The following is an 11,246-nucleotide window of genomic DNA, read 5'->3' as shown; positions in this document are numbered from 1 at the left end:
GGCTAAAGCAATAGGGTAAACTGCTTAGGATAACATAGGTGCTTCAGGGGAGTTGTAGGGGTTTGCTGTGGGTCCTCTGAAAGCTGGGGCTGAGGTGGTAGAGTGTGGTCCAGGCAGCCCTAAGGCACAGAGCTGTGCCTTGTCTGGTTGCCTGGCAGCTATCAGAGGTGAAACGTACTAACTAATGTGTATGTCCCACGCTGTGTGCCTGGTGAGCTTATCCAGAACAGGGTCCTGTCCCTGTTCCTGAGCACACCCTCACGGTGTTGGAGGACTGACATAGGCCCATTCGTTCAGATTCATTCAGAACAGCTGGTGTCTCTTTCAAGGCAATGAAGATGCTTCTTCAGCTCTAGATGGTATGGAGGAGGGGAAGTTGTGGGGATAAAGGGAAATTTCCCTTTGCAGGAGCTTCCCCTACATATTTTAGAACTTCCCAGCAGGGCTGAGTTTGAAGTGAGAATCTCTGTTTGTAATTTTCCATCAAGCACCCCCCTCCCTGTATCTCAGGCCCCTCCTCAGCACCTCCTGTGGGTTTCCCCGTCAAGGGGAGCCAGAGTGAATCTCAATTCTCAGACCTTTGCCTCTGTGAAAGCAAGAGGCGGGCTGGGGGTCACGCCCAGCAGAGCAGGGTGTGAGCAGAGCAGCCAGAACTCACACTCCAGTCACCCTGTGCTCACCTGGGGTGCTGTGGCCTGCACTGCTGCATCTGCCCTGGTCAGCATGCTGGCCACCGTGTGTCAACCATGGAGCTTACTGCAGAAGGAACACCAAAGTCCATGCAGCTATTCCAGAACAAAATATCCACCCGGCCTCTCCGTGAAGGGGAGCGAGAGCGAAGAGAATCAGATGAGAGAGAGGGCGAATATCCTAGCCATTCATTCATTCATTCATTCATTCATTCATTCATTCATTTTATGCCTACAAGGTGTCACACTTTCTGCTAGTACCTGGAGCTATGCATGGTTCAGCAATCTTGTCACCTCTCCTTCACCTTGTAGAACAGCTGCCTTGTTTGACCTGGCCTCCCTTTAACTTGAAACCTCACATACTCAAGCCCACCCCAACCACCCACCCCCCACTGCCAGCCTCCACTGGACATTCAGAGCAATTGGTAAACTCCTGAAGGCCAGAGACCCCCATCTGTGCAAAAGGCAGGATCCCTAAACTACCTGGAAAGCCTACCTGAGACTGGCAGTTTCCATTCTGGGAAGGGTCCAGAGATAAGACGGAATATGGTTAAATAAATCTTGCTGCAGTGAGAACCGAGAACCCCATAGAATCTTCTCATCTTCTACCCCCATGCCTGCTTTTAGTGGGCCTGGCATGGAACCTATTTCCTGAGCATCTTACTCAGGCTGATACATTACATGTTGCTCAATTTAATCCTCACAAGAACCTAGAAATGTAGAAATTATTAGCCCCATTTTACAGATAAGAACCTTGGGGTGCATAGAAGATAAGTTATTTGTCCTAAGGCCATATACAACTAAATGATGGAGCTAGGATTTGAACCTGGAACTCCTGGCTCCAAAATCTATGCTTGTACTGCAGCATACTGTTTCCCAGACCCTGAATATTTAAAGAGCAGGTGTCACATTTCATAACTCTGTGTTTTTTGCCTCTAGCATTTATTACAGTGCTGGCAGAGTAGGCATTCCATATTTATCGGGTGGATGGATGGGTGGGTTGAGTGGGTGGGTGGATGGATGCAGCTTGGCGGGGGGGATGATCTTAGTCTTCTCTATTCTGGGAGGGCATTGGTTTCCCAGAACCAGGGGATAGACTGGGGCTTGGAGAACTCAGTCCTGATTTTCTTGGACAACATTCCTGGTGCTGGCAGGGCACTAGGCCCACAGGAGGCAGGGTTATTTTAGGGCTACCTCTCCCTTGCCTCCTAGCAAAAATGCTTAGCTCAATAAATGTGTAGCCTTCTTTCTGGGGCCCAGTGCAACCAGATGCCTGAGGCCAGGAAGCCAGAGGACAGCAAGGATGTCTCTGAACTCCTGGTTTTTTCTGTTTCATTGACAACCCAATATGGTGGGGCTGAAGTCACGGGAAATAGGATGGATGCTTTCCCAGAGCAGCTCTCCTCCATCAGACTCCAACAACACAGTGATGTAAGTATTCTTATTCCCACTTTTCAGAGGAGAAAACAAAGATCAGAGAAATTAACTTGCCCAAGGTCACAGAGCTAGTACGTGAAGGCTAGGACCTACACCTCAGGAGTACAGCTCTGTGAGGGAGTATACTCGGCTGTCAGTGGTGCGGCTGAGCTTGTGCACATTTATCTGACGATAATGAGTCTGTGTGCAGATGTATGGATCAACCTGAGATGTGTGCCAGGTCCGAGGTATGAGACCTGAGGCCCCAAGGCAGCCCGGTGGGCTTGGTATGTGATTAGTTACTTCCCTGTCTCCAAAGGCACTGTTTGTAAGTCTCCAGTTTCCTATGCTTCTGCTCTCTCCATTCAGCTCTCACTTGCCACAAGGCTCTCTCTGCCTGCCTTTCTTCCTTCAACTTTCTTCTCTAACAGGTGTGGTCTCTAAACAAGAGAGGACCCTGCCTTTTATATCTTCTTCTGCAGAGAACAGAGGATCTGGTATCTGCCCTTCCAGGCAGAGAGAGCAAGTAGACTGAGCTCACCCTGTCCACACCTCCCTGGGCTAAAACCACGTCTGCGCATTCCTGCTCCCTTTCCCCATGCTGACACAGGCAAATGGCTTTTCTTGCACATCTCTGCGTGTCAATCCCGTTGGTTGTTGGAGCAGATCCTTCTCATCCACCCTCCAACTGATTTAATGACCTTGGGGCTCACATACCCACTGCCTCATTTGAGCCCTACAACAAACCTATGGGTGGGTAGGGTGCATGATGTTATCTCCACCTGAAAACACACACACACACAAAAACAAACAAACAAACAAACAAACACACACACACACACACACACACACCAAAGACCTGAATTCCAAGCAACTTCCACAAAGACACACAGCAAGACAGAGGCAGGTCAGGACTAGAGTCTGCATCTCTTCATTCTTATACCAATGGATTCTTTTCACACTATATCCACCATTAATGCCTCTCCTAAATGGGACTCAAATCACCATTACTGAACTGCCTGCATCCCTTCCCAGGCCTAGCAGATTCTTACAACTTTGATCAAATGAATGGATAGAGAGACAGATATTACACCCTCAGATGGCCTTCCCAGACCAGCTAACCCAAGTCATCAGGTTCCTTCCACACCCCAGTTATTCTTTCTCATAGCACTTTGCTCTTTTCTTTCATTGCATTTGTCACAATCTGTCGCTTAAACAGTCTGTTTTTGCTCCTTGTGTGTCATGAGCATAGCACAGCCACACAGTAGGTGTTCTGGGAATATTGTCAGATGGATGGAGATGCCAGGTGTGTGGTGTCTCGAGTTTCAGCACGTTTCTCTGGCAGATTTATTTCTCCCACCTTAGGACTGTGACTGAGCCGGGCACATGTGGGGGATACCGCCCAGTTGTGTCCAGAAGGAGCAGCCCAGGCCAACAGACAGCAGGGCTGCTTCACTAATTCTTATAAACTCTCCCAACAACAACAAAAAGTCAAACCCTGAAGACCGGAAAAGATTCCAGTTCTTTCCCCACTAACTAACTTGTAAAACAACAACTAAGTAAACCACCCAGGGGATGCGTGCACCCCTCACCTGCAGCTCCAGGAATCGCTGAATGCTCCCCGGGAACAGCTCGGGAAGAAGGACCATCAATTCAGAAGGGAGGGGAGGGTGAGGGAAGGGGGAGAGATCAACCAAAGGACTTGTATGCATGCATGTAAGCATAACCAACTTTACACAGACACCAGGAGGGTGAGGGCATGAGTGGGGGGTGGGAGGCAAAGGGGAAAAGGACACATATGTAATACCTTAATCAATAAAGAAAAAAAAAAAAGAACCATCAAAGCCTCCACATGTTCAGGAAGAAATACAGTTGTGTGTGTTCAGCCACACAAACACACACACACAGATACATGCTCCACACACAGCTCAGAGGGGAGGCTGTGAGACACACCTGTGGGATTCTCTGGGGCCAAGGCCATGCCCACTTGGCCTTCCACCTGGGTCTTCTTTGCGGCCTAACCCTGAGAGTTCATCTCGCAGCGCAGGCCACCCCCTCGTGGCCATGTCTGGTGGTGCTGCAGTGGTAGCTATCCTCTTTTCAGCGGAAGAGCTAGGAGTGCTGGGGAAGTGGGGTCCCTCTGCTGGCTGAGCTCGGGTAGTGCCACTGCTGTCCCTCTCTTATGCCCCTGACACCAAGCCCTGGGCAGGCACGCAGACACAGGTTTGACAGGCGGGGTCAGGCAAGGGAAACGTGGGCAGAAGAAGCCCAACCACCTTTTCCACTTCCTTCCTGTAGCTAGAAAGGTATCCTCCTTCATTCTTCTCTCCATTCCACAGAGGGGAGGAGAAGGAAAGGACTCTAGTAGAAACACAGACAGAGGTGTAACAGATACCACCCCCTCTGGTCCGAGTGTCTGGTGATGGAGGACCTCAGTCAGCCCCATCACCCTTCTCCCCACAGCAATCCCCTCTGCTCATGGTCCACAAGAACTCAGTGAGGGAAGGAGACAGGGGCCTCCTAAAGCCACAACTTTAAAGTGATTAAAGGGTCAAGGTAGCAGGCAGAGGGGCAGGAACGAGGCAGAACTCCTAGCAGTCAGTGGGAAGAACTTGAATTTAATGGAATAAAGGGTAAGAGGGCCCAGAAGCCAAACAGACCTCTCAACCCACCCACCAGGCCTCACCCAGCTTCCCCAGCCCACCTCAAAGGACATGCTGTGGATACTGGCATCTCACGCCTGCTTAGCCACCCCTGGGACAGGGATGTTGGAGTGAGAGGCACCCAGCTCAGAAGGTGGATTCCAAAATGCCCCTTTTGTCTTATCTACCCCAGGGAGGAGACAGAAGCACAGAGGGACTGCTCCTGCCCTCCCCTTCTGCAGCTGTCCCCATGGCCAGGCCCACAGGCACTGTCCAAGGGCCTGCCCCCTAGCAGTGAGACTCTAGTTCTGTGAGTCTGAGAAGTGATGTCCTGGGTGTGGCAGGGGCAGAGGGTCCTGCTTGGTTCCGCTGGGTCAGTTCCTCAGCTGGGCACACGAGCTGGTGAATTCTCTGGAAGGAGAGTGGAGGTGGCTGCCTTGAGGTGGAGTGGGGAGGGGTAGCAGGTCTCCAGTTGCCCTCATCACCAATGCCTGCCTGCTCCCCATACACAATCATGCCTTCAGGTGCTGCCTTACAATCACAGCCAGTGTCTTGGAGGCATCCAGTCTCTTTCTGAGACTTTTAAGCACTCGCTTCATCCCTCCCCAGTCCCCACACCAGGCTCATGGCCCCCAGTGCACCCTGGCAGGCAGCCATCTACCATCATCCACTAGGGTTTCTCCCCCTCTGACTGCCCTTCTTCCCACTAACTTCCTACCTCTCTGAAGGAGCCCTTGAGGGTGCTGAGTTTGTAGAAGCTCCAGGCAGGAATACAGACCATGGAGGACAGAGCCAGGAGCCAGCCCAGGGCATCCCCCCACCAGGGGTACGTGTACTTCTTGTTGTAAGTCAGTGGGGTGTACTTGATCAAGGAGAAGAGGAAGGTGGCCTGAGGGTGAGATCAGAAGAGAAAGGGGCTGGGAAGCAGGGGCCCTGTGCCCTCAGCGCCCCCTGGAGAAATTGGCAGAGATCACACTCCAGCCTGAATTTTCCTCCAGGCTCTTCTGGGCCAATCCGCCTCCGATCTCCATCCACACTCTGCTCAGAATCCGCATACCTCCGTGGGTGTTTCCAGGGCACCTGCCCTGTCCCTCCAGGGCTCCTGTGTCCATGGGAACCTCTAAACATGGCTGGCTCCCAATTAAGACATGACAGTGTGCTTGCTGGTGCTTTCAGTTGCTTAAGTCTGCATACCTCAAGGATAGAGGGTAGGCCCCAATTAGATCCTGCATATAGTGGGTGCTGGGGAGTGGCTGACTCAGATGGATAAACCAGAGGAAGCAGGTGGCTCATGGCTCAGACACTGGAAGCCAGCGCCTGGGCTTGAAGCCTAGGCCTCAGCCACTTTCTAGTTTGGGGACATTGCTAAACCCCTTTGGCTTCCGTTTCTCTGTCAAATAAATATAATAGCAATTCTTACTTTGTGGGGTCCTTGTGAGGATTAAATAGATTAAGATATATAAAGTACTCTGTGCCCAGCACAAGGTAAGTGCTCTGTAACTTTTGCTATTGTTATTGCTGTGATTCTCAGTATTATCATGAGTGGCCCAAGGCACCTGGGTTTCAGTCCTGCCTACAACATTACACTCAGATTGTGTTGCTGGTCAAACAGTCTGACAGCTCTGGACCTCAGTTTATTCTTCTGCTGTCATTGTCTAAAATCCAACAGGAGCATGAATGAAAACCTAAAATGACTTTCAATGCACACAGAGAAGCCCTTTCTCGGACTAACAGCCAACCTAGCCTCCTGCTACCATGTCTCTATCCCTTCATCTGGCTTCCCTCCCTGAAGGTCATCTTACTGTGCACACAGCTGGTGTGAGGAAAAGCCAACAGTATTTGATAAGAGGCCAGGGCCTGTACCCAATCATATCTTCAATGTTGTCATAGAAGCGCCCAGCTCCTACAATGAAGAGAAGGAAAGAAGGGAGAGAAAGGACATTCTTTAGCATCCGAAGTACCAAGATGGGCAAGGACCGATACACAGAAGATATCGTGGTTATCTTTACAGATCACTGCTGGAAGAAAGCTCCTCCCTGGGATTCAGAGGCAATAACTTTCGGATTGTTAAGGCTGTTACAGGCTGAAAAGGTTTGGATAGGACAGGATATGGGCCCATCTGAAGTAGTTTCGGTGCAAACATAACCAGGAGGGTAGACAAGGTAACCTCTGGAGGGCCCTTCCAATGGTAGCAACTTAGGGTTCTGGAGATTTTTGAGGTTGGGTAGAGGAGGAGTCCAAAGAAAAGGTGGGTGTGAGCAGTGGGCACCTCTCTTCTGTCTAAGGGCCCTGGCTGGGGCAGAGGTGAGTACTGGGTTAGGGAGAGTCACTCACCATAGACCCAAGCCACACAGAGGGACTCAAAGATGGCCACAAACAGGAGGCACATGCCACTGGCTGCGTAGTTATCAAAGAGCTGAAACACATACATACCGCCCTGCCGGGGAGGAGATAAAAAACAGAACTTTATTCCGAGGAAACAGACAGACTTACCCCCTCGCCATCTAGCTTCACACCCTCAGGGCACAGAACAGAGTTGGTGGGGATCACAGAAGACAGATATTAAAAGATAATGTAGTTTGTAAGCTGTAAGGCACTAGGCAGGAATGAAACAATAATTATTTTTTTATTATTGTTTTTAGATGGATGATAGATGAAAAAGACAGCTATTATTAGATTGTCCCTGAGAACATTTTGGATTGACCCAAAAGTCCAAGACATAATGTGCACTTTTCTTTTGGCACAGATCAGGGTAGGGGCTGTCATTGGTATTACCAAGCTGACAAGCCCCATCGCCTTCCTTCTCCTCTGACACATCACACAGAATATCCCCCATTCCCAGGGCGACCTTTCTCCCTTTGAAGTTTATCCCCAGAACTTGGTGCAGCTACCTGGGAAATTATGAAAACTTGTTGGAGAGGCAGTTTTTCCTCATCCAAGACTATCCTGTCCATACCTCTTAGTTTAACATGGAGCCAGATTTACCCCTCACCCATCCCCGTAAGTAGGTGGTCAATGCCCAAAGGCCAGAGGAGGGACTTGCTTACTTGGTGCTTCCTGTGGCTGGGAAAGGAGAGAGTCCCAGTGCCCTGAAACCACAGCAGCCTGCTCCGCCAAACAGGTGGCAGCTGTCCACCTTTGCTCCACCTCTTCGCCCTGTCTCCACCTTCAAGCCTCCCAGAGCCTCACCTCTGTGACCATAACCAGCCCAACAAGGAAGGAGATGACAGACACTCCAAGGATGAGGACCTCCCTCCGGTTCTTCTTGCGTAACACGCGGGGGTACAAGTCCACCAGCGCCGTCACCAGGCTCTCTACGCACACAAACTGGATGACAGGGCAAAAAAATTGGAGGGAAAGACAGCTCCCAAAATAAGCTCCATCAACTAGCTCTGGCTCAGCCCAGCCAGGCTCCCTGACTCAAGTCTCCAGAGCAATCCTTGCATAGTTAGGTCTAGACGTACCCTTCAAGCTCCTCTTAGTCCCTGGAAGAGCATCCACGTCTGACATTCACCAAGCCCCCAACTGTTTTAAGGTCCAGCATGGCATCAAGCTCAAACTCATGCCTCTGCTCCCCCTTGCCCAGCCCACCCACACCGATTCATCTCTCAGCCTCTGAGTAGCTGCCTCTTGATACCTGGCTATCCAGTCCCAGGAGGATGATCATGAAGAAGAAGCAGCAGGCCCAGAGAGGAGAAAAGGGCAGCATCACCACAGCCCGGGGGTAGGCGATGAAAGCCAGGCCAGGGCCTACAGCAGGAAGCAGAGGAACAGAACCCAGTGCCTGGGCCAGCGTCAGTGTGGCACAACTGGAGCCAGAGGAAACTTTGCCCCAGAGTTGCTATCACCACCACCATCCTCACCCAGGAAAAACCACCCAACCCTCTACCTGGTCCCCAAATTTTCAAGGCACCACCCATTGTATTCTCATTGGCAGGAATAGAACCTAGGGGCTGTGTGTATAAAAGGCCCTGGAAAACAGAAAGGGGTATATCACCCACATTTCTATAAGTTCTATCCCAAATCTTCCAGCCTCACTCTCCAGATTTATTGCCCCAAACCAGAGGTTTAAGAACTCAGGGACTAGGCAGGCTGTATGGGTAAAATGAGGGAGCGGCAGGGTCTGATGAGACCTGGAGCCCTCATGCTCCCCTATCAACTAAGGCAATTGCGGTATTCTTTCTATAGAGGAGATGGTTCCAAAGAGAATTCCTCCAAGACTAGACTGCATCTGGGGCCACCAGCTGGCCCCCTCTTCCCTGGGCCTTTTCTGTCACCCTACAAGCAGTGAACTGGCATTGTTTCCAGAATACCACTGATATGCAGTCTCTCAAATAAATTAATGTTCCCCTCAGCTGGCTTAAATAGCAGGAACAGATTCACATGCCAGCACTTGGATTCATCTGTAGGAAGCTTCCTTTGAAAAACAAAAGGGTGTGAACCTGTGACCTTCAACAGTCCTTTACCTCTTAAAGCCCCACTCCCCACACTGGTGAGAAGAGGGACGATACTAGCACCTGCCTCACAGCTTCCCACCGCATGGCACAGGCAGAATGCTTCGCACAGTGCCTGCCTGGCATATAGTAAGTGCTTAATAAAAGTGAAATATTATCATTTTTTTAAAAAGGTTTGTTACTGGTGTTTTTTTTTTTTTTTTTTTTGTGTGTGTGTGTGTGTGTTTGGTTTTTTTTTTAGAGAGAGAGAGAAAGGGAGAGGGAAAGAGAGAGAAACATCAATGTGAGAGCAAAACATGGATCAGCTGCCTCCTGCATGCCCCCTACTGGGGATTGAGCTGGCATGGGTCCTGACCGGGAATCAAAACAGCAACCTTTTGGTGCATGGAATGATGCCCAAACAACTGAGCCACACTGGCCAGGGCAAAATATTATCACTTTTAATAAGAGTCAGTGATGTTAGTTGCCCAGTGCTTGGCACTATGTATGACAAGGGTATGCTTGTGAATGCTATGATAAAAAAAAAATTGTCTTGCTACAGAGTATAAGTGGGTGGTCTTCAGAAATAGGGGAAGAGCAAAAGAAACATTTAGGGCTTACCCAGATAGGAGACCAGTCCTTGATTTTATTTAAAAGAAGCAACAAGAAGACTGCATCGTGGAAAAGCATTCACTTGAAAAAGGAAGAAACTCTATGAGCCAATATAAACTTACCTCTGAGGTTTTAAAGTGAACAAGTCAAGGTGAAGAATGGTATATATAGTGTGTTATCAATTCATTTTTAAAAAGGGATAAAAAGTAGCAATAGCAATATGTACCTATGTGTGAGAGTGTGTGTGTGTATATGGGGATGTGCTTTTCTCATTTCTGTAGGGATAAACATGAACCTGATAACATCGGTGGCCTGATAACATTGGAGTGGTAACAAAAATGTTCACTATATACCCACTAACCCTTTGAAGCCAGAATTGCTGTTTTTAAGTCCTCCTCCAGGTCTTCCTGGGAGACACCAGAGCTCACCTACATGAAGGCGACAGTAGCAACGCCTCTGGAACCCAGTTGGCGAAGGTTCAAAGCTCACAGAATCCACGGCCTCAGGCCTCCCAACACTCACCTGACTCGGCCACCTCGGAGATGGGCACCCCCTGCTCTTGGGACATGAAGCCCAGGATGGAGAAGATGGCAAACCCAGCCACAAAGCTGGTGCCACTGTTGAGGAAGCAGAGGGCCATGCAGTCCCTGTGGGCGAGGTGGGGAGGTGGAAACAGGCAGGTCAGAAAGAGCTGCATTGTCTCAGGCCTGCAGTCCAGAGCAGTGGGAGCCCCAGGGGAGCTCGGGCCCTCACAGCAGACAGGCCAGAGGGCTGCCTGCGGAATGACGATGAGCATTCCAGAAACGGTGCTGCTCCCCCAGCCCCACTAGCTAAGAGCTGGCATAAAGCAAGGTCATCCCAAAGAATGAGGCTCTGAGGAAGTAAATACTAATCTAAAAATTACAAACGGCCACACAGCCTCCCTTCCCGGCACACTGTCACCACACCTTTGGGACACCATCACTCTGACACAGTTCAGTGCGCCAAGCTAACATCCAGGACACAGACCTGGGTAGTCCCAAGCAACCAATGATTCTTAGTTACCTAAATCTGACTCTGAAATTATATGCTATTTGGGGCTGATAGTAAAATGGACTTAAATTCTCTGATATGAACCAGGTATGCCAAGGGAACCACGAGGAGGGGACACTAGCTGGGGCAGGGGTGAAGGAGGATGGGTAAGGAATCCACGTTTGCCAGGGCACCTGTATGCAGCAGGACAGACTGAGGCCCCACTGCATGGCACGACTACTTACTCCTCAGGCTCGCTGGCATCCTGAGCCCCATGACCTCTACATTAGCCAGGACCTAGGCTGGGCCCTGCTGCGCTCCCCCGCCAACTGTTTGCCTAGGCTGCCGTTGGCCCCTTTCAGCAACCGGTAGCCCTGGAGTATTGGAACGTGGGGTGAAGTGTGGGGGTGGGGCAATCTATGAGATCTCTCCCCACCCAGCAC

General features: G+C 50.3%; 1 protein-coding gene across 1 annotated transcript in view; it reads right to left on the bottom strand.

The window, feature by feature from the left end:
* Positions 1-4,656: 4,656 nt before the first annotated feature.
* Positions 4,657-11,246, bottom strand: part of SLC6A13 (solute carrier family 6 member 13) — a 52,697-nt gene continuing 46,107 nt past the window's right edge. Inside the window, exons 9-15 of the mRNA XM_080660334.1 lie at positions 10,315-10,439; positions 8,385-8,497; positions 7,937-8,074; positions 7,082-7,184; positions 6,550-6,650; positions 5,466-5,636; positions 4,657-5,158 (exon numbers count right to left, since the gene is read on the bottom strand). Coding sequence (XP_080516460.1) covers positions 5,036-5,158; positions 5,466-5,636; positions 6,550-6,650; positions 7,082-7,184; positions 7,937-8,074; positions 8,385-8,497; positions 10,315-10,439 — 874 coding nt within the window. The 3' untranslated portion in view covers positions 4,657-5,035. The remainder of the gene's footprint in view (positions 5,159-5,465; positions 5,637-6,549; positions 6,651-7,081; positions 7,185-7,936; positions 8,075-8,384; positions 8,498-10,314; positions 10,440-11,246) is intronic.

Source organism: Plecotus auritus (assembly GCF_963455305.1).
Source record: "Plecotus auritus genome assembly, chromosome: 3".
In the NCBI taxonomy this organism is placed as follows: domain Eukaryota; kingdom Metazoa; phylum Chordata; class Mammalia; order Chiroptera; family Vespertilionidae; genus Plecotus; species Plecotus auritus.
This window is presented reverse-complemented; position numbering and strand designations above follow the sequence as displayed.